Consider the following 25,434-nt stretch of genomic DNA (forward strand, 5'->3'; position numbering starts at 1 on the left):
CGCATGTCTTCGGACTGTGTGGGAAACCGGAGCACCCGGAGTAAACCTGCACAAACACAGAGAGAACATGCTCCACACAGATATGCCAACTTATCCAGCCCGTATAATAATAATTTGGCTATTGTTGTCGTCCATGAATGTTCAAATGTAAAATTCCAGCGTTATGGATGTTACATTTGCAGTAAAATCTCAAAACATAAATTCACATAAAAAGTTTATATTAACATTATACTGAACCATTTGTTTATATTTTCCAAAACTACTGACCACAGAGTTATGAGATCAGAAAAATATCAATCTGTAAACATGTTTTGTATTTTAAATGAGGAAAATAAACATGCGTTACGGATGTGACGAAAAAAAGTCTGCGAGTTTACAGTATACAACATACTTTGTAGAAATTCTGTGAATTAAACTACACAAACCCCCAAAAAATATGCTAATCAACAGGATAAGAGTTGGCTCACTACAGAGCAAACATGATTGATTTTATTTTACTTTTTATTTTTGCATTTATAAGGAAAAAGCTTTGTTATGGATGTGACAACTCTGCGTTATGGATGTGACAGATGTCAAATTGCCATTCGTTTGACTTTGGTATATCAAATTAAATTGTTTAAAAACATTGACAGAGACATTTTTGAGTATGTCTAAAGTACTGTAAATACTTACACAAAAAACATATTCATACGGTTTCGGTATTTTGTTAAAAACTTTTTTTTTTCATGGCAATTTTAATGTCTATGACCGGTGGCCAGTACACAAGTATTTTTTTAAGTAACAAAAATTATATGTAGCGGAGGCCAGCTTGTGAAGTGCTGTGTATGTAAACCTCACTCTGACCTCTAAAAAGTGCTCTAGCGACAGACGCTAGAGGCCATGGCCTCCTTGTTAGAGTAACCGACTCCAATGTGGAAGGTTGCCGCCGGTTAAATCCCAGCTGAGAGTGGGTTGGGTGGTGTAGGTCTGGTGGGATTAGGCCTACAAATAATTTTATATAACTTTTCTACATCGATGGATAAGTGACCGCATAGCATTGCCGACAAAGAGCATGTGTTTGTGTGCATGGAAATGTATTATCCTCCCTACCTGTTAAATTTATAAATCCTAAAACACACCTCCTCTCCTGCTTTCACTTTTCATTCTAATGTAGGAAGCGATTCGTTTATAAATGAAAATCTCTGTTATGAAGGACTCATTTACTTAAGTAATTAGCCGACAATAATACACGTTTCTGACACAGCAGCGTCTTGTTGTCATATTTCTTTCATTGTTTGCTTATTTTATTCACTAGCACAAGACTAGAATTTAGTGCAAGTTGGTGCCACTTTGCCTTATAGTCAGTGCAGTAAGTGACTGTATTATCATCAATAATGTTACTTGTTTAGCACAAAAGTTCATAACAAAAATGTAAAAAACGAAATCTTACCTATGAAATGTTTTGCCTTTGTGCTTTGTTTTCTTTGTTTGCGCGTTACTAAACCCGTACATGACGTTAAAGTCCAGCATCTTCACACTGGCTTAATCTTGACTTTAGTGCGGCTAAATGACATTTGTCATGGGAGCACTGTACAAATGTGGCGGCGCTATTGAAGCATTCTAAGGGTCCGAATGCAAGTGTATATATCTATGAGCCAAAAATAGTGCTTAAAATGTCTCTAAATGCAGAATTTAAATCTCATAATTAAATAGAAAATAAAGCGAATAAAAGCAAAAAAGGTCCACTTTTTGGGAAATAGAACCACCCCTTTCGCCAGGCTGGCTACGGGATTGATTAATAAAATGAATTAAATGATTCGCCAGGTCTTTTAGCAGCGCAGCCGCCTTTTTAGACATTAAAAAGAAAAGGAAATAAAACCTGTGGAGGCAAGAGTGTAAAAACTACATCTCCCAGAATCCCCGGCCGTCATCTATGACGCAGTCAGAAGTGGACCACCACGTTCCCTCCCACCGAAAAAAACTGCTCGACTTTATAGTATTATTACTTATATTGTTTACTTGAAACATTTATCAACTAATTTCGTTGTTTGCAAACGTGGTAATGGCTGCTCCGTTGAAAGTATGCATTGTCGGTTCCGGTAACTGGTGAGTATGAACGACTAATGATTACATATATGGTCAAAATGTGATTGGTAATGAGATTAATATACAGAACATATGGCGTGGACAAACTGTTATAGCTCAGACAGTGCTTACTTAAACTACAGCACAAGTTTAATTCCCTGTACAAAACGTCTATTACACCGAAATGATGTTAGTGAGAGATGATCCATATGTTAGGAATTATTACTCCTACTGTGGGCAAAATTTAGTGATTAATAGTGACTTACAATGACTTCACTAATATTGGCATTTTTGTTCAGTGTCAGCAAAGAAGACTGAGAAAAATGCATTTGTCGTTTGACCTTTAAATTGTTTTGCTTGATACATTAATAAATAAACAACGGAAGATTGAGTTGTTTTTGGATGAGAGTTAAGGCTGAAACCATTTCAAGCTGTTTGTGGTGATCTAGGTGTTGTCGGATTGAATTTTTGTGAGACTTTTTGCCCCCAAAGCCCAGCTAACTTCTGAAATACTCTAGTCATGAATGATTATTAGATTTTTTTTTTTTTGACCACTTAAACTGTCCTCCTAGACCAAGGGTCCCCAAACTCTGTCTTGGAGGGCTGGTGTCCTGCAAAGTTTAGTTCCAACCCCAATCAGATACGCCTGGGCTAGCTAATCAAGTTCTTACTAGAACATCTCAAACTTAATTACTGGAGGGCCGCAGCTCTGCACAGTTTTGCTCTAACCCTAATCAAACACGGCTAATCCAACTAATCAAGGTGTGCAAGACTACTAGAGACTATTAAGTAGGTGTGAGTTGGAGGTGGTTGGAACTAAAGTATGCAAAGCTGCGGCTCTTTAGGAATTGAGTTTGAGACCACTGTTCTAGAAACATCCATGAAGGTGTGTTGAGGTCACTGATCCTACCCATCACATTATGCTACCAACACTGTATTTAAATGATTCTGAGGTTGGGGTTAGGGATTGGGTAGGTTAGGGCGATATTACAGCTTCATATCACACTACTTAACATTAAAATTTATACTGGTAGCAAATTTGATGGGTAGCATATTGCGTCATCAAAATGTGCTACCTAGTTTTTGAATGGAAGGTAAGACAACATGACAACTTAGGAAAATTCAATAGAACACCGGACCTCCAGGGCTGAGTTTGGGCACCTGTCGTAGATAAATATTTTATATCACAGTTAAGTAATCTCATATCCTTATAATAACGATGTATACCATGATATAGTAAAATTTCTGTAAATTCTATCAATTAATACTTGTATATAAATATTGACCACAATGTAAGGCCTTTTTTTTTTTTTTACATTTTAAAGTATATACTTAAACATTTACCCATTAAAATATAATAAAAAATACATTTCTTTCACTTTATTTAGAACTTCAGGCCAAATGTTTGATTACAAAATTGCATAATGCACAATAAAGCTGCAATTTTTATTTATTGTTTGTTCATTTTTAGATAAAAAAACCTTGGTGGAATGCCTTAAGTGTGTGTGACCTTTATTTTTAAACATTTTCAGCTCATTTTAACAAAAAATAAATGTGATATGGATAATTTTGGTCATTATAATCGTAATATCTATTATTAAGGGACATGATGGTGGGGAAAAAATGGGTGGAGGGAAAAAAATGGATGGGAGAAAAAAAATGTAGGAAAATGGTAGGAAACTATATATTTTTAAAGTTTTTGCGTTTCCTTGCAAAAATGTTCGCTGATTCAGAGGTTGCATAGCCCTTCAGATGCAACCTCTGAATCAGTGAATGCTTGTATAAGCACTGACTGACGGACATGCTCCGTATGATAAACTGATCCCAGGTCAGCTTCTGTACACACCATTTAAAGTGACACCTCTGTTATAAAACTAGTTAAGAGCAGCAAATGAATCTCTTTTTAATGAAACTTAATGATAAGATGATAGCGGGATAGAATGGTAAAATACAGGAGAATCCTGGCAGAAACGGGAGGGTTGACATGTATGAAGTGAACAGGAAGTGTTCGTGGAACAACATCTTTGCGTTCCTTCGCAAAACATCTTTGCAATTGTTTGTTTTTAATGAAAGCAATCTGTTGTTAATAGTATGAGCTCATTCTTTGCTCATATCTTCTAAGAATGCCAATGTCAGCGAAGGGCCCTGTAACTGCACTGGTTTGAAGATCTGCATAACCCTCGTTCAACTGCAGCTGGCAGAGCAGCTTCTCTGGGTTGTAAACCCTGCTGGAAATCTCTGGGTGAACTGCTGTTTAACAACAGACTGGCATTTTGATTAAAGATTCTGTTTTGTTTTTCTTCTGCCAAGGGGCTCTGCGATTGCGAGAATTATTGGCAGCAATGCACAGAAACTCCAGTGCTTTGCCACCACAGTCAAGATGTGGGTGTATGAAGAAATGGTCAATGGCAAAAAGCTCTCTGAGATCATCAACACAGAGCACGAGAACGTTAAGTACCTGCCAGGATACAAACTTCCAGAGAATGTGGTAAGACAGAGGAAGTCACACTGACTTTAAACAAATACTAAATATGACTATGTAAAATAATGCATGTATAAAGATAAAATATGTTAATATACACTACTAGTTATAAGTAGGGCTGTGCAATTTATAGTTTCAGCATCGATATCGCAATGTGTGTATTTGCAATAGCCACATCGCAGGATCTGCAATTATGAATCTAGATTATATTAGACCAGGAGCCATCGCTAAAAACACACATGATTTGTGGAGCAATTCAAAAGTTTAACCATAAAGTTACTAAAAAGTTTGTCATCTGCATGTGTTTTTAAGGCCTGTGGCAGTGTGAGCATTTCACGCCAGTTTAAAGCATTCAGGCACATGAAATGATAATCTAACTTTGTTACTTTAAGAAAGATTATTAGTGTTTATGTATATATACAATGAAGACTATGAAGTGTTATTTTACAATTGATCATGTATCAGTCGCACAAGTCCGTTGATTCACAAACTTTGCGTGTTCTCTTTGTGCAAACACTTTAAAATATCCGCATAGTTGTTTAAATTAACGTCCTGCTAGCGTTTTATTAGTGACGCACATCCGTACAGGACAATAATGTAAGCTACAAACCAAACCACCTTTAGATCGATGTGTTTCAACAGATTTAATTTGGTTTTTACTGTATTTTACATTTAGGGTTACACTGTTTATTTTATTGGATATAGATCACTAGATGAATAATCAGTCTAATTCAAAACATCAGCAGTTTTTTGCCATCTCCTGTAGTCCTGTCAGGCTCCTTTACTGTAGAAAAGGCCTAAATACTCTGCAGTTGGAAAGAATAACTGAAGTAAAGAATTCGGTAGCTTTGAACCCGTCTGTGTGTTTTTAAAATTTTTTATTTAATATATATATATAAATATATATAAGAAATGTTTTGCTAATAAATAAAGCTTTGTAATAACCATTTTCTCTAGACAATCAGTCTAGAGTAGCCTTCAAAAAAATTTGGCATAAAAAGACAAAAAATTATTATGTCTGAGGTAAGATGGAGGAGGAGGCATTGAAGATGAATCCATCTTGATGGATCTTGATGAATCTTGATGAACTCTGGGAGTCCTGCAAGAACACTTTCTTTGACATTCCAGATGACTTTATTAATAAGTGATTTGTGTCATTGCAGAGATGTATAGATGCAGTCATCCAAGCTCATGGAAGTCATACACAATATTCACTTTTTCCACTCCGCCATGACTTTATATTCTATACTGTACATTATTTCTGTTAAGTGACAAGACTTTTGTGTAAGCAAAGTCAGACCTTACTGTCCTAATTAAATAATTAAAAATCGAGACATGGTCATATTTTATTTTGGAAAAATAAACGTAATCTAATCCAGTCTTCTTGAAGGTATTCTGTTTATTTAGATCTGTGTTTGTTCTGTAGGTTGCAGTGCCACAGCTTCGGGATGCTGCAGATGGTGCAGATCTTTTGGTTTTTGTGGTTCCTCACCAGTTCATCCGGAAACTGTGCGATGAGATGATGGGCTGTGTTTCGGAGAGGGCTCGTGGAATTACTCTAATCAAAGTAAGATTGTCTTGGATTCTACAGAACTGAAACTGAAGTGCACATTTGAAGTCTACTTAAAACCTGAGCCTAAAAATGTATAGTTTTCAGTCACATGACCTTTGCGGAGACCTAGTAGTTAACAAAAAGGGCAGTAATGACAGCTACACTAGAATTTCCATAGAAATGCAGCACAAATCGGTCATATTTCATCTATTTCAATCTACGGAATATTTGGATCGCATATCAACAGAACAGAACCGAGATATGATCTCAAACTGTAAATTGTAGGCACCTGCCATTCATATTCTGCACCCGCAACCATTTCTCAGTCATTTAAAGCCGTCATGTCCCTGTCAGAGCTCAAATTCTTACATCTAACTTTATCTTTTGGATATTCCTCAGTGATTTAATCATTAGTGACAGCATTATAACAGGTAGATGTCTGCTTTTATATTTGGTGTCGGTTTCTATTACTTGGATTAATATTGGCTGGTAGGGAAAATCTATTCGTTCACTTCTGCTATTTATATTTAGACTTTGCATCTTATTTTATACTTTAATTGCACTTAACCAGCAAATTGGAAAAGAAACTGTATAAAAAGCGTAAAAACGTACTGACAGTTCTAGGTATTATGGATTGTTATGGGTTAATGATGCATCCATTTGGCAAAAATTCATAAATTTCTCCCTTCTGGCTGCTCTTTATATGAGGGAATTCTGTAGAAGCACAGCTCAGATGTGTCCCCATTTTGGTTTGTAACTCTAAACCTTATTGCACAACAGTTATCCATTTTTGGGGGTAAAAAAAGAGAAATTACTCTGCCCGTGACTTGGTAATGTTTTGCCCGCCTGGGAGACATTCTCCTAATAGTGTGACGACATGTGAAACCTATCAATAGATGATTTCCAAATGTTAAAACTATTGAAGACTACAGATATAAGGACAGTTTGAGCTCATGTTTAATATTATAATCCTCCGAATGCACATACTAGGCTAATATTAATGTCCATTCATACCAAGTGAAACAATTGGAAAAAAAATGGTTATTTCTTTAATGGTTAAAGTATTGATTAATGGTAATTAACAGTTAAATGGTAATTAATGGCTACTGTATGTCTGGCTGTTTTTGATTCAACTTCCAAGTTTTGGTACATCCTCTTGCATTTGAACAGGACGTTCAGGACTGAGAGGTCTTATACTTGATGTCTTTTTTAAAAGCTGAGCACAGTGCACCATATGTGGAGTGACTCATGGGTAAAAAAGGGCCCTCTGGCCTGCTGGCAAACTCTTTGTGTGCAATTTATCTCCTGGTGCCAGTGTGTCTCCTCCGTTACTGACTGTACCACACAGCACTTCTTCTCCGTAGATATATCTCATCAAATTATATGCGTCTTCTCCATTCCACTATTTAAAAAGCAGAGTCTTGTTTTGATTTCTCACTGAGTTCTGTGTTTTATTAAAAGATGTGCTTTGTCTGTTTCCCCCCGTTTCTTTTACGCTCATTCCACCTGCTTTATTATTTTTGTTCTGCTTTGGTGTTTCTCCTCATTTTGTGAGTCATTAGGCAAAGATGGTCCTCCAAACAGCTGTGCTCCAGAGTTATATCTGCTGAGGGGGGAAATGATGTGATGCTACATTAAAAGAGCATCGGTTTTTGATAGACTGCTACTTTTTTCCTTTTTATGAAGGGCATTGATGAAGGACCAGAAGGACTGAAGCTTATCTCGGACATCATTCGGGAGAAAATGGGCATCGATGTAAGTGTCTTGATGGGGGCCAACATTGCAAACGAAGTGGCAGCTGAAAAGTTCTGCGAAAGCACCATTGGTGAGTGTATTTTTAACAACTCCCCTAGAGTTGAAGCATTGAGTTTTACCATTTTTGAATCCATTCAGCCAATCTCCAGGTCTGGCGGGAGCACGTTAGGCTTAGCTTAGCATAGATCATTGAATCGGATTAGACCATTAGCCTCTGGCTTAAAAAAAAAAAAAAAAAAAAAAAAGAGTTTCAAATCAAACTTAAAAAGAGTCTGTTCAAGTATTATTTAACCCGTCTGACTAATGAATAGTTAAAAGGCATCTTCACATTTAAAAAAATCTACTCTAAAGGAACAGATTTTTTCTTTGGAAATTTAAAACTAAATCTAAAACTAATTTTAAAACTCCTCTAGAGGTAAACAGTTGATTTTTACACATTTTTTTATCCATTCAGCCTAACTCTGGGTCTAGTGGGAGGACTTTTAACTTAGCTTATCATAGATCGTTGAATCAGATTAGACCAATAGCATCTGGCTCTTTAAAACCTTACAAACAACCTCAAACTCAAGAGTCTGTTCAAGTATTATTCAACCTGTCTGACTAATGAATAGTTAAAAGGCATCTTCACATTTAAAGAAATCCACTCTTAATTAAAGGAACACTGCGTTTTGTTTTTTTAAGGCTAATTTTACAACTCTAATTTTACAAGTTAAACAATAGATTTTTACCTATTTTTAATCCATTCAGCAGAACTCTGGGTCTGCCAGAAGCACTTGTAGCTTAGCTTAGTATAGATCATTGAATCAGATTAGACCATTAGCAACTGGCTCAAACAAAAAAGTTCAAACCCTTAAAAGTCAACCTCAAACTCAAAAAGAGTCTGTTCAAGTATTATTTAACCTCTCTGACTAACGAATAGTTAAATCTCCTTTCACTGAAATGAACACTACCCTAGAGTTAAACAGTTGATTTAAAAAAAATCCATTCAGCTGAACTCTGGGTCTCATGGCAGCACTTTTAGCTTAGCTCAGAATAGATCATTAAATTGGGTTAGACCATTAGCATCTCACTCAAAAATGTATATAAGAGCTTTGATCATTTTGCTTGATTTTTGTTGGTGCCAGCAGCCTAGTGGTTAAGTGTATCATAACACATGACACATAACACTGAGTTTTTCACTGCGACTCGATTTCAATTCCCGATTTGAGGTCGTGCACTTCATGATTTTGTCAAGTACGATGCGATCCTGGGTTATCACAAAGAACATAGAATCACCAAGAGGTGACACTCTAGTGCGATTTGAGGAAACAGCCACTAGATGGCTTGGCGGCCATTTTGGAATGAAAATTCCAATCCAACAACAGCATATTATAAGTCTGTAAGATAAACTATTAAAAATGCTGATGATTGTGATAGTAAGTGTTGTTTTGTCGTCTTTCAGGTTGTATCTCAGCTTTTATGCGCTTTTAAATAAATTAATTAAAAACAAAGCAGATGCTTGCCATCGCGACAGCAATAAGATCCAATGGACAGCCGATCGCTTTCACTCCAAAATGGCGGAATCCGAGGCTGTTGCTGGGCGCTACTGTTGCGATGGAATGTTCTTATGAGTGTCGCCTCTTGGTCATTCTAAACTCTTTGGTTATCATCGGTGTTGATCTTGGAACATTGTTTTTGTTTGAAAATGTAATCCATACAGTACCTAATCCCTACCCCTAAACCCAACAATAACTGTAGATTATTCCAAAAATCAGAGGGGGATAATAGTTGGATAACAGTCATGTAGAAGTGCATAAACCTAACCGTAAGCCTAAATTTAACATAAACGGTAAACATATCCCTTAATTCTGATTGGCTGATTGGAATGTTGTTCCAGGATCAACATAGATGTTAATCCAGGAACATGTCCTACTTGGTGAAATCAGGTTGGCACGAGGTTGTTTGCCAAGCTTCTGCTCGCAATGATTTCCTGTCAATACTTTGTACTGTACTATCCATTAAAGGTCAAAAAGCCCTAAAAAATTATTATTTATGTATACATTTACATCACCTGTTAGAAACAATGTTACAGCAGCAAAGCTCCTTGATTATTACGGCAAATTACTATGTTTGCTAAATAATATTTTATTTAAGTTAGTTTGTATTTCAGTGACTGCTTTGAGTTTCTTTTAGTTTCTCATTCTTTTAGTTTTATATGTTTTTATTTCAGTTAACAAAAAAGTATTTTTGACTAATAGCATCAGTCTTATTTTTAGTTTTCGTCATAAACTATAGAATACACAAGACATGTCACTCATATAGTTTTAAATGAGGAAGTGTAACAGTCAATATGGTGACAGAAGTCCCGCCTACTAGTACAAAAGCCAATCAGCGAGCACTATAAACTGACATTTCTCTGTGGAAAAGCTTGAACCAGGCGTGTGTTTTTACAACAGTTTCTGTGGTCAACAAACACACTGGAATCTCAGCAAATACATGGTTCACAGACATAAGAAATATATCCAAGTAAAGCTTGAAATCCGTGCTTTAAAATGAACTAAGTGCACTTGAAAACAAAAGTTTCTGGTTTGTAATCTGTATAAATACGAACATGGGGTACAGTCCGTCCTGTCAAATGCACATCACATGACAGCAACTACTCAAATGCCCACAAACTTGTAAATAAAGAGGCACTTTCATTTATGGAGAAGTTTCGCCATCAAAACCAAGTTGTAGATTACATCAGAAGACCACTGCATTCAAGCGATCATTATTCATTCCTTTTCTTTTCGACTTCGTCCCTTTATTAATCCCGGGTCGCTACAGTGGAATGAACCGCCAACTTATCCAGCACATGTTTTATGCAGCGTATGCCCTTCCAGCCACAACCCATCTCTGGGAAACATCCATACACACTCGCACTCATACACCGCGGACAGTTTAGCCTTCCCAATTCACCTATACCACATGTCTTCGAACTGTGGGGGAAACCGGAGCACCTGGAGGAAACCCACGTGAACGCATAGAGAACATGCAAACTCCACACAGAAACACCAGATCATTATTGAAAGGATGATAATATGTAGAATGGCCAAAAATGAGGTTGGTCTTGTGATTTCGTTGCTTTCAAGTGCGCATGCGCATTAGCTCGGGCAACCTGAAAATACGCAGATTTTATTTAATTCAGACGTTTAGAAACTAAACTTATAAGACAGTTGTTGTTTAATCGGTGGTTCCAAATATGAAATGTAATCATAAGCTTGGCAAACAGTTTTGGAGAATTTGATGTTTCCCCATTCAGACAGAATACCCGAGCATACTGCCTGAGAGATCAAAGATGGCCGCCGAGTGAAATGACTTGCCTTGAAGGGACTTTGGTTTTGTTTACTAAAATAACCTTGATTCTCTCACACTCTTCTGTTGAAGAGACAAACCGGGAGAAATTTCGAGAATCTTCAAAGCAGAATCCTTTAATGAGAACTCGCAGTCGCTGTGTCGCTCATCGAAAAATCTCCACTACTGCAGCTGGCACTCAGTTAGATACACAATTTAGGAGGCTATGCTTATTAGTAGAAATAAAAACTGCCTATACAAGTTTAGTAGAAAAATCTTATTTCTGGTTCTTGCTAATCTTGTTTCCAGGTCTTGTCTGAAAGTATCACCCAGCCATTTGTCAGACAAAAGACCTGGAACTTACAATATACATTACTTTGGAGTAGGGCTGGGCGATACGGCAAAAATGCAGTCTCGATAATTATTTTCCAGTTTAAACGATAATAATAAATGTTTCGATATAAGTTGTCGATGCTTCCAGATTTAAGAGTACCCCCACAATGACTGAAGTCACAAAAATTAGAGGGTCCGTCAAACGGCATAACATTTTCAGCTGATAAATTCTCGGTGGGCGAAAATTCGGTGCATGTCTAATATTAACACAGTTTTAGTTTACCATTGTTGCACATTTCTGCTGTGTGATTGGGTCTTAGATCAATATATAGTAAACAAGTCCAGAGCTTATCATTGTTATTGACATAAATATTATCGCAATTCGATATTATATCATTTATCGGCCCAGCCCTACTTTGGAGACATGATACTGTATTTCACACATAGGCAGTCAGATCTGCTGTGCCTAGAACTTACAGTTTGCATTACTTTGGAGAAACGATACTGTCGTTAAACATAGGCAGTCAAACCTGATCCCTCAGAATTCATCTTACAATGTAGAAGACTACAGTTAAATCACTTGGTTCATAACAGAAACACAGTGACAGAAACGCTCACATTCCATAAAAATATCCTAATTTATATTCAGAAGACGAATAAAAGTCATCTACTTTTGATGCTACGTAGGGTTGAGTAAATGATAACCGCGGGCAATCTCAGCTAATGTTTTCTTCGATCTGCAGGCAGCAAAGTGTTGGAGAATGGCCTCTTGTTCAAAGATCTCCTGCAGACGCCTAACTTCAGGATCACTGTGGTGGATGATGCTGACACAGTGGAGCTCTGTGGAGCCCTCAAGGTAAATATCAGTCTTGTCTTGCTGCTCATCCCAGGGGAAATTTCTTGATTCAGGCACCTGAGATGCAAGGCTTCGGGGGCACGACTCGGACCTCTGTGTAAAGAACAGCTTGTGCTGGTGAATTTATGATTAGATGCTGCAAGGCTGCTGTTTTCCTCCTAAATATGTTGTAAGAATCATTGTGATATTGGCAAGCTTTGACAAATCTTATTGGTTACTTATTTTAAAATAATTTAAGGAAACGCACACTATCTACTATCTATGATTATTTATTGAACATCAACGCTAAACAACTGAAATTAAAACACACATTGCCTAAAACCAACAATATATATCTTGCACTTTTGGAAACAAAATAAATAATTTTCAATGTTTTTCATATTAAAATTAGAAAATAAGCAGTATCTCTTCTAATTAAAATAACTCTGGTATATCCTGTAAATAATACTTTAAACAGTGCATTTCTTGCATCTTCAACAAATATTTAAATCTAAATAATAATTTTATTGTAATTGAAAATATGCCGTCTCAAGGCATCTCTGGCGCAGCATCCATTTATCATCAATGTACTGCAAACGTGCGACGTGTAGTTACATTTTTTTGAGAGGTGCACTGATATGCGAATGCTGAAAGGCTGTGCCGGACCATACCCATTCGTTCGACGCAGAAGTTTAAGTCAGCCCTAAGAGAGGGGGGGGGGGTCACGTGACTCCACACGCAGTAGGGAGAGTAATTGAAAAAATTGACCTGGAAAAATTTGATCGATTACAGGTTCTGAATGGTAATTTTGATTACTTTTCGATTAATCGCACTGTTTTGAGACTGAAGTCTGGAGTATTGGCAAAAAAAAATACAAACTTTCCATTACAGGAATAAATGACACATTAATATACAAAACATTACAGTAATAATTCTGTTTTTATAGTGTTTTAAATCAAGTAAAGCATAAAACCTTTTCATAAAACATCAAAATTTGTGTCAAACATAAAACTCTTAAAAAAAGTATATCTACTACAATACTAAAATATATATCGGCTGTTCTGATACCAGTGCTAGTATCGAAACACTCGCCGATACTGCAAAAATTCTAGCATTGATGAGCATTTAAAAATCAAAAACTCATTCGATCATTTCTTTAATTGAGACATATGCTCGTTATGCAGTTCTTCTTCGCTGCTCAGAAAAAAAAGCAAAACACTGTTTAAAACACTGTTTAATCGTAAAAAATGTTTCTGAATTTTAAGTTTTAAAGAGGATATATATTTTTTATATTATTCATATTTATTTGCATATTCATGCACTGATTTTTATACAGTTATACTGTAAAACTTAAATAGATTTTCTTTTCAGTTTACGGTGTTTGATTTGTGGCTGAACTTGTTTCAGTAAAGTACATTATATAATATTACGGTTGATTATCGGATAATAAAATTACTACTGTATGTATTTGTTCATGTTTTATAAATGGATAAGTCTATTTGGATTAAGTCTATATTAAGTCTAAATGGATAAATCTGAAGCACACTGTAAATTAATTCTGTCAATTTGTACAGGGCTAGAAGTATACAGTTGAAATGGAAAAGTCAAAATGATTAGCCCTCCTTGTTTCCCAAATGTTTAACAGAGCAAAGAATTTTTCACAGTATTTCCGATAATATTTTTTCTTCTTGAGAAAGTCTTATTTGTTTTATTTTATTTCGGCTAGAATAAAAGCATATAATTTTTTAAAATCATTTTAAGGTCAACATTATTAGGCCCCTTAAGCAATATTGCTTTTTAATTGTCTACAGAACTAACCATCGTTAAACAATAACTTGTCTAATTACCTTGCCTAGTTAACCTAGCCTAATTAACCCACGCCTTTAAATTGCATTTTAAGTTGAATACTAGTATTTTAAAAAATATCTAGTAAAATATTATTTACTGTCATCATGGGTAAAAAGATCAAAGAAATTGGCTATTATCAATGAGTTATTAAAACTATTATGTTTAGAAATGTGTTAAAAGAAATCTTCTTTCCATTAAACAGATATTGGGGGAAAAATATACAGGTGGGCTAATAATTTAGGAGGGCTTACTCAACTGTATACAACTGTTTCTACAGATACATACTTTGGTATCGGTTCAGTACTCTGTATCGGCCGATATCTTGAGCTCAGATACCGGAATTACTGTCGGGAAGGGAAATAGGGTATCAGATCATCCGTATCATTTATTGCTTAAAAATCAATAGCATATTTATGGAAAGTGCTGGATACTTTGCACCATTCTGACATCATTTTCTTCCTCACTTCTCCCTGGTTCAGAACATTGTAGCAGTGGGCGCAGGTTTCTGTGATGGTCTGCAGTGCGGAGACAACACCAAAGCAGCCGTTATTCGCCTGGGCTTAATGGAGATGATCGCCTTCGCCAAACTCTTCAGCAAAGACGACTCTGTGTCCTCTGCCACCTTCCTGGAGAGCTGCGGCGTGGCAGACCTCATCACCACCTGCTACGGAGGACGAAACCGACGCGTCGCCGAGGCTTTTGCCAAGACCGGGAAGGTAAAAAAGAAAAACCCATCCATTTCTGCATCTCCCTTCCTGTCTGACAGCATGTAATGTAGAGTTTGTAGAATGAAAGATGATGATGAGCATTAGCCACATTCACTGATACGTAAACGATCAATACAGACTTGGTTTTCTTTCAGAGCATTGAGGAACTGGAGAAGGAGATGTTAAATGGACAAAAGCTTCAGGGCCCGTTGACTTCTGCTGAGGTCTACCATATCCTCAAACAGAAGTGCCTGGTGGAGAAGTAGGTTTTATTGGTTATATATTTGAAATAATACTGTATATAATGTTGCAGTCAAAATTGTTTGCCCTCCAGTGAATTTTGGTTTCTTTTTTCAAATATTTTCTAAATCATTTTTAACCGAGCAAGGAAATTTTCACAGTATTTCCTATAATATTTTTTCTTCTGGCGAAAGTCTTATTTGTTTTATTTCAGCTAGAATAAAAGCATTTTTTTATTTTAAATGCTATTTTAATGTCAATATTATTAGCCCTCTTAAGCCATATTTTTTGATAGTCTACAGAACAAACCAGTTATACAATGACCTGCCTAATTACCCTAACCAGCCTAGTTAACCTAGGTAAGCATTTAAATTGCACTAAGCTGAATGCTACTATCTTAAAAAATATTATATTCATTTATACAGTTGAAGTCAGAATTATTAGCCCCCCTGTTTATTTTTTCCCCAATTTCTGTTTAACGGAGAGAAGATTTTTTTTAACTCAATTTACCGTGATCACACCTAACACTGGGAAACACCTGTACACTCTCATTCACACACATACACAACAGCCAATTTAGCTTACACAAGTCATCTATAGCGCATGGCTTTGGATTATGGGGGAAACCATAGCACCTGGGTAGAACATTCAAACTCCACACAGAAATGCCAACAGATCCAGCGACCTCCTTGCTGTGAGGCGATAGTGCTACCCGCTGTGCCACCGTGACGCCCATGTACTTTTATATAAAAATAGGATCCTCTGATATCTAGTGCTAGTTTCAGCATCTTCGTGTTCCCTCATTTAAAAATAGTTTGTTGTTTTTAATTCCACTACACTGACAATGACCGCTAATTTTGTTTGATAAGATTAATACATTTTCCAATAAAGCTTGACTGGTCAGATGCGCTAGCAGCACACTGAGGACATTTGCTGGTTATGAGGGGGTAATGCTGAAGGAAAACCATAAACGAAAAATGTATATTTTAATCCTTCGTCAATGTGGATGCAAATATATTTATTATTCTATATGTAGTTACCGTGCTTGGTGTAATCGGGCCTTTAGCCTTGTCATTCATATGTTCCAGATATGGTAGAATGCAGAGGAATATAATTCATGTAAGTTTTCAAGTAACAGAGAAGAATATCCTGATATGGGTATCTGTTTTTTGATATAATATAGAAAGTAATATTACACAAGCAAGAGTTTAAAATTTCATGGTTTCCGCTACCTTCATTCTTCATCTCGCCATGGCTACATTACAGCTTCTCATTCAAAACATTCACTCATTTTTTTTAATAGCGGATCATAATCGCACCAAAACGTAATAAAAGGTTAGTGAATTATAACAGCGCGAACTTTACTGTAACCGTAGTAGTGCTGCGCGTTATCTGTTTAACCTTTAAGGTGACATGCTGACTGACTGACAAGTGTGTGATGCTTTTGGCTAGCAAACACGACGTAGCTTTCAGTTAAGATGAACACAGTTTCCATTATTATACTTTATAGATAAAGGTCTATAGTTCTGCATACAACTGCATAGACTTTATCTTGCTGGAAATGATGGCCATTTAACTTTTCTTCAGGATGCATTAATCCCGCTCTGTAGGTCTATTGGAGACATTTATAAATATTCCTAGCAAATCTAATAAATGTTGGAGACATACTCGTTACATAAACGCACTAAATCGCACTTTAGCAGCGTTTATTTGAGAGCGCACAAGAAAATCTGCACTTAAGCAGCGTATATTTGAGGGTGTGCTAGAAGTTTTGTGCGCTAACAGAGGAAATAAGTGCGCAAGCACAGAGATTTTCATGCTTGTATTACATAAATGTGATCTTGACTTGTAATACTGCGTTTCTGACATTTGTCATTGAAATAACACCATAGGTAGTTGGTAGATCTGTGTAAAAGGCCTGCCGCCACAGCTGGAAAAAAGTCCTAGAGGAAACACTGAATTTTATCTTCCAAAAAAAGTCAGCAAAAATACAGAGATTATATATAGATATATTTTATTTGTTTATGTCTAATGTCCCTACCTCTTTATTATCTATAATAATGTTAAGTTAAAAAATTTTTACTTTGTGGACTTATTTTATTTGACGAAAATAATGAATAAGGCAAACGTATCTGTGATTTCCTCGATTACTTCCATTAAAAATACTCTGGAAATGTTTTATAAATATGGATCTTATTTTATGTATAATTTTATCCCATCATGTCTATTATTAGACAATAAAAAACAGTATTTATAGATCAAAATATATATATATTTTAAATCAGACCCTATAGTTTATAATAGTAATGTATGTAATACTAAAAATTCAGCATTGGTGCTAAATCAGTTAAATCATACAGCATTACTTTATACTGTATTGACATAAAATGCTGCACACATTTAGCAAACTGTGTCTTCCTCAGAGTGACTTCCAGAACATTTCAGACTGCAGTGACATTTCAGCCTGGAGCGTTCTGTAGGTTAAAGCACTCTCTCAGGGGCACAGTGTTCTTTGTCTAGATGCATTTGCAAAAACTGGTGAAATCTAAAATGTGCATTACTCCCTAGGTTCCCCTTGTTCACGGCTGTTTATCAGATCTGTTTCGAGGACAAACCGGTTCAAGACATGATCACCTGTCTGCAGAGCCATCCAGAGCACTTGTGAGAAAAACACAAGTGCTCAAACAAACAAACAGTGTCCTCCTGTGAGGTGGTCCTACCTCTAACACTGCTCATTTTACATTATATACTGTACTCCTGTATTGTTATATTTAAATGGATAGTTCACCTAAAATTGAAGATTTGCTGTTGATCATCTCATTCTCAAACCATGTGAGTGATTTATACTCTTCTGTAGAACATTAAAGTTCAGCAGCTACTGGTACTTTGAGAGTCCAAAAAAAAACATATACAGGGAAAACAAAATTAATACCCATGATTCTTGATGATACAGTGAGGTCTTATGAAGCCAAAATGAGTGATCTGTGACATTAGCATGATAACATTTGAATACAAATAGATATTTAGAAAAATGTTGATGTTCGAACACATGATGTTCACCTTTGACTGCCATAGCAATGAAAAAAAATACTATGGAAGTCAATGGTGACCATTTTGAAGTATACTTCTCAGCTAATGTATCATAGCGAGCCACGGGTATTCATTTTGTTTTACCTGTATATGTTTTTTGACTCTCAAAGTGACAATGGAATTGACATAAATCACCAAGTACCTTGATTTCAGCTAAAAACCATCTTCAATGTGCTACTAAAAAGAAAAAAAGATGTAAAGGTGAATAAATTGGCAGAGAATTTTCCATTTTGGATTAACTATCCCTTTAATCTTCTCTTTCGTCCAAGGTCTAGGTCTACACTAATGGTTAGGCTTGAACTCAGGGGTTTGTTTCCAACCTAACAGCTTTTGTTATCATTTCCTGACAATTGTGTTTTTATGGGGGATCATGTGTTATTCTGTTTAAGCCATTGTGCAGCTTTTAACTGTTTTCTCTCTGTCTGACTGCCCTCTTGTGGATGTCCACAATTAAACCTCACTGACAGGCGAGATGAAATGGCTCTTTTTAAATGACCATTAAGATCTAAATATAGAGACTCACACTCCACGTCCACATCAAGAGCAAAATGACACGACCAGAATGCCTCAATTATATTCAACCATCTAGTAGAACCAGCATTATACAACTTTCCTTAAGAAAACCTGAGGGTTTTTGATACTTCGTTTGACACAAGGGCACAATTTAGGCTTAAAACTAAGTAAACAATTCATATTTTCCATTTTAATGGCTGTGTTGATAAATGGTAAACTGCCATTTAATGCGTTATGGGGACACATTAGATTAAAGGAACTCATTTTACAACTCCACCAGAGTTAAAACAGTTTTACCATTTATGAATCCATTCAGCTGATCTCCGGGTCTGGTGGGAGCACTTTTAGCATAGCTTAGCATAAATCATTGGATCAGATTAGACCATTAGCATCTCGTGAAAAAAAAATAAGTTTCAATAATTTTCCGATTTCGTCTTTGATTATTATGGCAGAATGAGAGTACAGCTACTTTTAATTTTCTGTCTGTCTTCGCGCATGATGTAACTACAGAAGAGTTACGCTTTAAATATGAAAATTCTCAAAAACCTTTTTAAAAAAACTGAGCGAGATGCTAATGGTCTATTCCGATTCAAGGATCTATGCTATGCTAAGCTAAGCTAAAAGTGCTCCTGCCAGACCCAGAGATCAGCTGAATGCATTACAATGGTTTAAAATCAACTGTTTAACTTTAGGTGAGTTGTAAAATTAGCCTATTTCCAAAGCAATAGTGCAGTGTTCATTAAGTAAGAGTAGATTTCTTTGTAAAGATGCCTTTTAACTATTCATTAGTCTGGAGCATTTCTTAGACAGGTTAAGGAGTACTTGAACAGACTTTGATTTGAGGTTGATTCATAAGGTTTTAGAAGACAATCTATTTTTGAAAAGGCCTCAAATCTATCATCTCAACCCAGCATCCCTCTTTCAAAACTAAGTGCTTTCAAGACTTTTCAAGGGAACATGAGAACTTGTTACAGAACAACATTGTTGATTATAGTTTTTATCATGTTATGGTTAAAATAATACAATGTTACATATCTAAGTTTTACCAATGCATTTCAGTCTTGTTGGAAACCCCCCAATCCATTTAGCATCCTGTTAAACTGATTACATAACACATCCGCAAATTATTTTCTAGTACTCACATTTCTATTATTAGTATTAAAACTCTTGCATAATCTGTAGTTGTACTGTGCAAAATGATTTACTAAGTTTTATATTTTCAAACGAGAGACTGTTTTATGGGAATAGTTAGAGTTTGGATCCATAATGGCCTTCTTTTTTAGCACTTCATTGTGCTTATAGATCTGTTAAATCCATAGCTAACACATTAAGACTAGCTCTTAGCATGTATCTGTTACAGTGTGTTCATATAAGCGTTTGAATTATACTACAAGTATTAAACTGTGCAAATGTTGTACTGTGTGTAACACTCCGGTGGATGAACTATATATATGTTCCTTTTTTTGTTTTTGGCAACCCGTCCTGTATGTCATCAAAGCTCAACAATAAATAAATGCTGCTTTAAGAAGAAACTAATAAAATGATTTTGTGCAAACATGTTTTAGTAATCATTTATTTTGTTTCAAATAGGATGTAAAATTGTATGTGGAAGTTTTAGGATGTTACTTCCAGGATTGTTTCTCTTTTCTAACCATTATTGCTAAACCCTAGAGATAGTTATGCTTGAAAAATCGCAATAATCAGCAATTTTAAAATAAAAGCACAATATAAAGTGGCTGGGATTGTATGTTAATATTTTAAAAAGGTGTCTTATGTATTTTGGCACATAGAAATATATACACTACCTGACAAAAGTCTTTTCGTCGATTCCAGTTGTAAGAGCAACAAATAATAACTTGACTTCTAGTTGATCATTTGGGAAAGAGTCAGAAATTAGATTTTTCCATTGAGTATCTGTATCCCAACCATCACAAATACTGCAGAAGATATATTGGAACCCGCATGGACCCAAGATTCTCACAAAAAATCACTTTGGTGAAGGAAAAATCATGGTTTTGGGTTACATTCAGTAAGGAGGCATACGAGAGATCTGCAGAGTGGATGGCAACATCAACAAGCCTGAGTTATCAAAACGTTTTTGCCACCCATTACATTACAAACCACAGTAGAGGGCAAATTCTTTAGCAGGATAGCGCTCCTTCTCATACTTCAGCCTCCACATCAAAGTTCCTAAAAGCAAAGAAGGTCAAGGTGCCCCAGGATTGGCCAGCCCAGTCACCAGACATGAACATTATTATTGAGCATGTCTGGGGTAAGATGGAGGAGGCATTAAAGATGAATCCAAAAAATCCTGATGAACTCTGGGAGTCCTGCAAGAGCGCTTTCTTTGCCATTCCAGATGACTTTATTAATAAGTTATTGCAGAGATATAAATGAATGCAGTCCTCCAAGCTCATGGGAGTCATACACAATGGTAATTCTTTCTCCACAGCACCATGACTTTATATTCTATACTGTACATTATTTCTGTTAAGTGACAAGACTTTTGTCTAAGCAAAGTCAGATCTTACTGTCCTAATTAAATAATTAAAAATCAAGGCATGATCATATTTTGATAAAAAAGGCGTAATCTAGAGGCCTTTGCCTTTCATAAAAGCCACTTCTGATAACAAATGATCAACTACAAGTCACGTTAATATTTGTTGTTGCTAAAACTTGTTGTAAAACTTGGTGTTGCTAAAAAGGCGACAAGATATTTGTCTGGTATTGTACAGTGCTTAGCATAAACGGGTACACCCCATTTTGAAAATGAATATTTGTATCCATTTCTCAGTGAAATGAATATATGTAATACGTTTTGGTGCATTAGAACTAGACAGATACATTTTTGTTTTGTTTTTTTAATTAGGGGGCTTTTAGTTAAAAATATTAAAAATATATCTTTTTTTATCCATAAAATGTACATTTATTCAGCCTGAAAATGATGACAAAGTACTTTTTCTTTTTTTTTTATGAGATTCTCACCTAAACACTTAATTATAATGAAAGCGCTTTTTCAGATAAGCAGAACAAGTTAAATGGTGGCAAAACGTTTTATTCCCAAATGAATGTTTTTTTTTTACGTTTCTCTGAATGTAACACAATGTATAATAATAAAAAACTCCAAAGTCCCAGAATCAGGGATTTTGAGTGCCATTTGCTTGAAAAAAAAAAAAAAAAAAAATAATAATAATAAAAACAAATTTGCGCCGCTCCATTATAGAAGCCATATATGTACATCCTGTTGAACACTTCCAACGGGACAGTTCATTTCTATGAAACATTTAAGAGCCTCTTTGAAATGATGTCTATGTTTAATTTTCCATCATATTTGCATGTCTGATTAACCCAATGTTTTAGTTCCTTTTTTGGTTCACACATCCATCAAAATGTATCATTAATGATTATTACGGTTACGTAAAAGAGGCTGATGAAACGATTTAACAAATAAGCTGCATGAATTCACTTCCACAAAACATCTATTTACATGTATTAAGGTCTACACACAAAATAGTTTTTTTTTTTTAAAAAAGCAGACTGGACAATCCCAGACAAACTAGTCTTCCTCATCATCATCACCTCCAAATGACAGCAGACTGCTGTTCTTCACTTTCACGCCAGCTTTAGGCTCTTTCTTCTCCCCATCCTCGCTTTTCTTCTTCTTGCTAGAGCTGGCAGTAATGCCTTCGAATTTATCAGACGAGCGCTTGACAGGCTTCTTAAAGACGATCTTTCCATCAGGTGGAGGCTGTTCATCTAGAGAAAATGGAAGCATTTACTTTAACCAGTGACGTCATGCTTACTGAAGACTGCTACATTAGGTTTTTTGTTTTTCTCACAGACAACAAATCTGCCAGCCAGCAGTCAGACTGGCTTAATGAAGTTGAGTTTTCAATCATAAAAATATCAGGTTAATAATTTTTTTCCATACATTAGAACAGGGGTGTCCAAACTCGGTCCTGGAGGGCCGGTGTCCTGCAGATTTTAGGTCCAACTTGCCTCAACATACCTGCAAGGATGTTTCTAGAAAGCCTAGTAAGAGCTTGATTAGCTAGCCCAGGTGTGTCTGATTGGGGTTGGAACTAAGCTTTTCAGGAGTTTGGACACCCCTGCATTATAATGTGTTTGTTTTTTTTCCCCTCTCTGAGCAACAAAATAATAAATATCATACTACAATAGTAACATGCAATGTTTAGAAGACACCCATGAAAATATCAAATAGGTCATGGATTGTATATTAAAATAAAATATTGTTTATTTGTAAAATATCTATAATATCATGACATATTAACCCTTGTGTGCTGATAGGGATGTTTCCATCCACTCTGGGGTGATTTTAAGTCTTCATTTGCCCACAACTTTCTCTGTGGTTCAGCAAATACAAAAATTTTTGGTGACAAATCTTAGTTTGACACATTTGGGAAAAATTCCCTTTGAAAGTTCTCAAATAACACAATATACTCAGGGCAAATGTATTTCCATTTTTTATGTACAGTTTTACATAATTATTCATCAGCTGCAGTACAAAAAGGCTTTGTTTTTACCATTTATATGGAATATTATATGTGTGTGTGTGAGAGAGAGACCTTTGTGCACTTACATTGATATATTTGAGAAAATCAAAATAAGCAGCTCAACTCTCAGTACATAGTAAACACAGTAAGTGTATTTATACACACACTCTATAATCTGCTGTTATACTAGAAATCAATGGAGCAAAATTAGCCACCAACGTAACGAAAGGCTAGTCACTTTAAACAGAACACAAGGGTTAAAAGTCCCTAAATTCAGATTAATTTTTATTTTAAATCTGAATAAGTTTTCCACAATCCTTCAAACCACTAGGATTTATCTATTTGTTCAAAAACTGCATTTCTTAATGTACAATAAAATAAAATGTAGCGTAAACACTCCCGTTTCATTTTTCTGTTACACTAACTGCGATAGAACTTAAATAAAATAGAACTTGAATAGTAAAACTTGCATTTTATGTGCTTTCAATGACATGAAAGCATTTTTGTACATTTTACAGTAGGTTACCTGTGTAAACAACACAAGTAGGCTACCATTGCATTACCTGTGTTTGCATCCTTTGAATCTTTTTTCATATTCATAACCTCTTCAGCGCTCAGATCCCCCTTTTTGAGGACCACGACCTGCGGCATTTCATCCTCTCGGTCACTGTCACCACTGTCATCATCACACTGCGGCATCTGCTGCTTCTGCAATAAAACATTATGGTTGGTGTTATATTCACACATTCAGACTTTCTCCTCAATAATATAATTTCACAAAAATATTCTTTGCAAACAATAAATAGAGAAATTATATATTAGCAGCCAATGACTATCAAATCACAAGGTTGTTCAGTCAAATCAATAGTGCTAATGTTGTTTTCAAGTCATTCATGCAATTTCTGACCGAATATTCAAAAGTACCATGGTAAATCATATAGATTGAGGTAAAGTTGGTTTTATATTCGCACATTCCTTCATTTAACGTTCTCTATATTATCTACTATGCTAATTTGAATATAGGGTCTAAAATCACATGTAAATATGACTTGAAAACAACATTAGCACTATTTAATTGACTGTGAATAGTGTTGTACTTTGATATTCATTGGCTGATAATATGACTCACGATTTGGAGTTTGCAAATAATACTTTTCTGAAATGATATTAAGGAGAAAGTCTGAATGTGCGAATATAAAACCAACTTTACCTCAATATAATATAGTGAGCATGTCACAAGTTGTCACTGAACGAATGTGCGAATATAAAACCAACTTTAGCTCAACGTCTACTTCATAATTCCATTGGGTATAGTAAGCAAATATATGCAATAGAGGTTATCTGAAAAACAAGTGAGCTGCCGTAGAGGACAATTCGGTGACAAGCATTCATTTTACTCATCTTTTTACTTAACATTTACATATTTCCCTGTTTTATTTTTGTCCACTCCACTGTGCACTACTGAGGTGCGACAATAAATCACTTACTTTGGTCTCCACTGTCGGCCCTTCTTTGAAACCAACATCATTCTTAAACTTCTTCAGAAAAGATGGTTCGGCTGGCTTCACCCATGATACGTTGCCCTTTTTGCTCATTGTGCTCCAGTTAAAATCAGCCTGATATACTATAAATGCGCTAAATGTTTCACAGACACTGGACAGTAGACACACAAGGACCAGGCGTGGAAAGTTGGCGTCATCGATATGCGTCCGCCACTGACTAATCAGCGATCGCACTCGTTATTTCTACATTGGGAGGCTAATGTTACAGAATTTCACTTTCCACAACATTTATTTGGTTTATTTCCTGAAGGGGCACTGGGAGGCCCAGAAATACGATTTTTTATAAAAAGCCATGTTCATATCACGCCATATTGGGGTCATTTGTACACTACTAGAACATCAAGTAAACTTATCCATTTGAAAGCTATTATTTGAGATACAAATAGAAATCCGTTTTTTTTTATATGTATAGTAAGTGGAACATAAAACGTAATCTCAAATGACTTTGATTGGTCCGTTGTAAACAGCGCTGAGAAACGTAACAGGTACCACATTTGTCAATATACTGAGTAGTGGTTTTGATAAAATTTTTAAACGATACAAGTTGAACATTTTAAAAAGCAGTTAAACAATACATTTGTACTTCAAAAAGTAAAAAAAAATATATAGCGACCTTTAAGTCCCGCC

General features: G+C 35.7%; 2 protein-coding genes across 2 annotated transcripts; one reads left to right on the forward strand and one right to left on the reverse strand.

Annotated features, from left to right (window-relative positions):
- Nucleotides 1–1,934: 1,934 nt before the first annotated feature.
- gpd1l (glycerol-3-phosphate dehydrogenase 1 like) lies at nucleotides 1,935–20,286 on the forward strand. The gene is made up of 8 exons (XM_056474954.1): nucleotides 1,935–2,085; nucleotides 4,375–4,552; nucleotides 5,973–6,113; nucleotides 7,785–7,923; nucleotides 12,242–12,354; nucleotides 14,661–14,897; nucleotides 15,044–15,150; nucleotides 17,697–20,286. Exons 1-8 carry the CDS (start codon nucleotides 2,042–2,044, stop codon nucleotides 17,791–17,793), a joined length of 1,056 nt encoding a protein of 351 aa, XP_056330929.1. The 5' UTR covers nucleotides 1,935–2,041; the 3' UTR covers nucleotides 17,794–20,286.
- Nucleotides 20,287–21,770: 1,484 nt separating this feature from the next.
- kiaa1143 (KIAA1143 ortholog) lies at nucleotides 21,771–24,954 on the reverse strand. Its single transcript, XM_056474955.1, has 3 exons — nucleotides 24,733–24,954; nucleotides 23,809–23,953; nucleotides 21,771–22,487 (listed from the first exon to the last, which is right to left on the reverse strand). Exons 1-3 carry the CDS (start codon nucleotides 24,838–24,840, stop codon nucleotides 22,288–22,290), a joined length of 453 nt encoding a protein of 150 aa, XP_056330930.1. The 5' UTR covers nucleotides 24,841–24,954; the 3' UTR covers nucleotides 21,771–22,287.
- Nucleotides 24,955–25,434: the final 480 nt, after the last annotated feature.

Source organism: Danio aesculapii, chromosome 16, assembly GCF_903798145.1.
Source record: "Danio aesculapii chromosome 16, fDanAes4.1, whole genome shotgun sequence".
In the NCBI taxonomy this organism is placed as follows: Eukaryota; Metazoa; Chordata; class Actinopteri; order Cypriniformes; family Danionidae; genus Danio; species Danio aesculapii.

Excerpts from the sequence above, each read along its gene's own strand:
- gpd1l (XM_056474954.1), top strand. The coding sequence starts at position 2,042 with ATGGCTGCTCCGTTGAAAGTATGCATTGTCGGTTCCGGTAACTG. Across the intron at positions 6,114-7,784 it reads GTGGAATTACTCTAATCAAA|GGCATTGATGAAGGACCAGA; the intron begins GTAAGATTGTCT and ends CTTTTTATGAAG. Across the intron at positions 15,151-17,696 it reads CAGAAGTGCCTGGTGGAGAA|GTTCCCCTTGTTCACGGCTG; the intron begins GTAGGTTTTATT and ends ATTACTCCCTAG.
- kiaa1143 (XM_056474955.1), bottom strand. The coding sequence starts at position 24,840 with ATGAGCAAAAAGGGCAACGTATCATGGGTGAAGCCAGCCGAACCATCT. Across the intron at positions 23,954-24,732 it reads GGCCGACAGTGGAGACCAAA|AAGCAGCAGATGCCGCAGTG; the intron begins GTAAGTGATTTA and ends GTTTTATTGCAG. Across the intron at positions 22,488-23,808 it reads TTCAAAGGATGCAAACACAG|ATGAACAGCCTCCACCTGAT; the intron begins GTAATGCAATGG and ends CATTTTCTCTAG.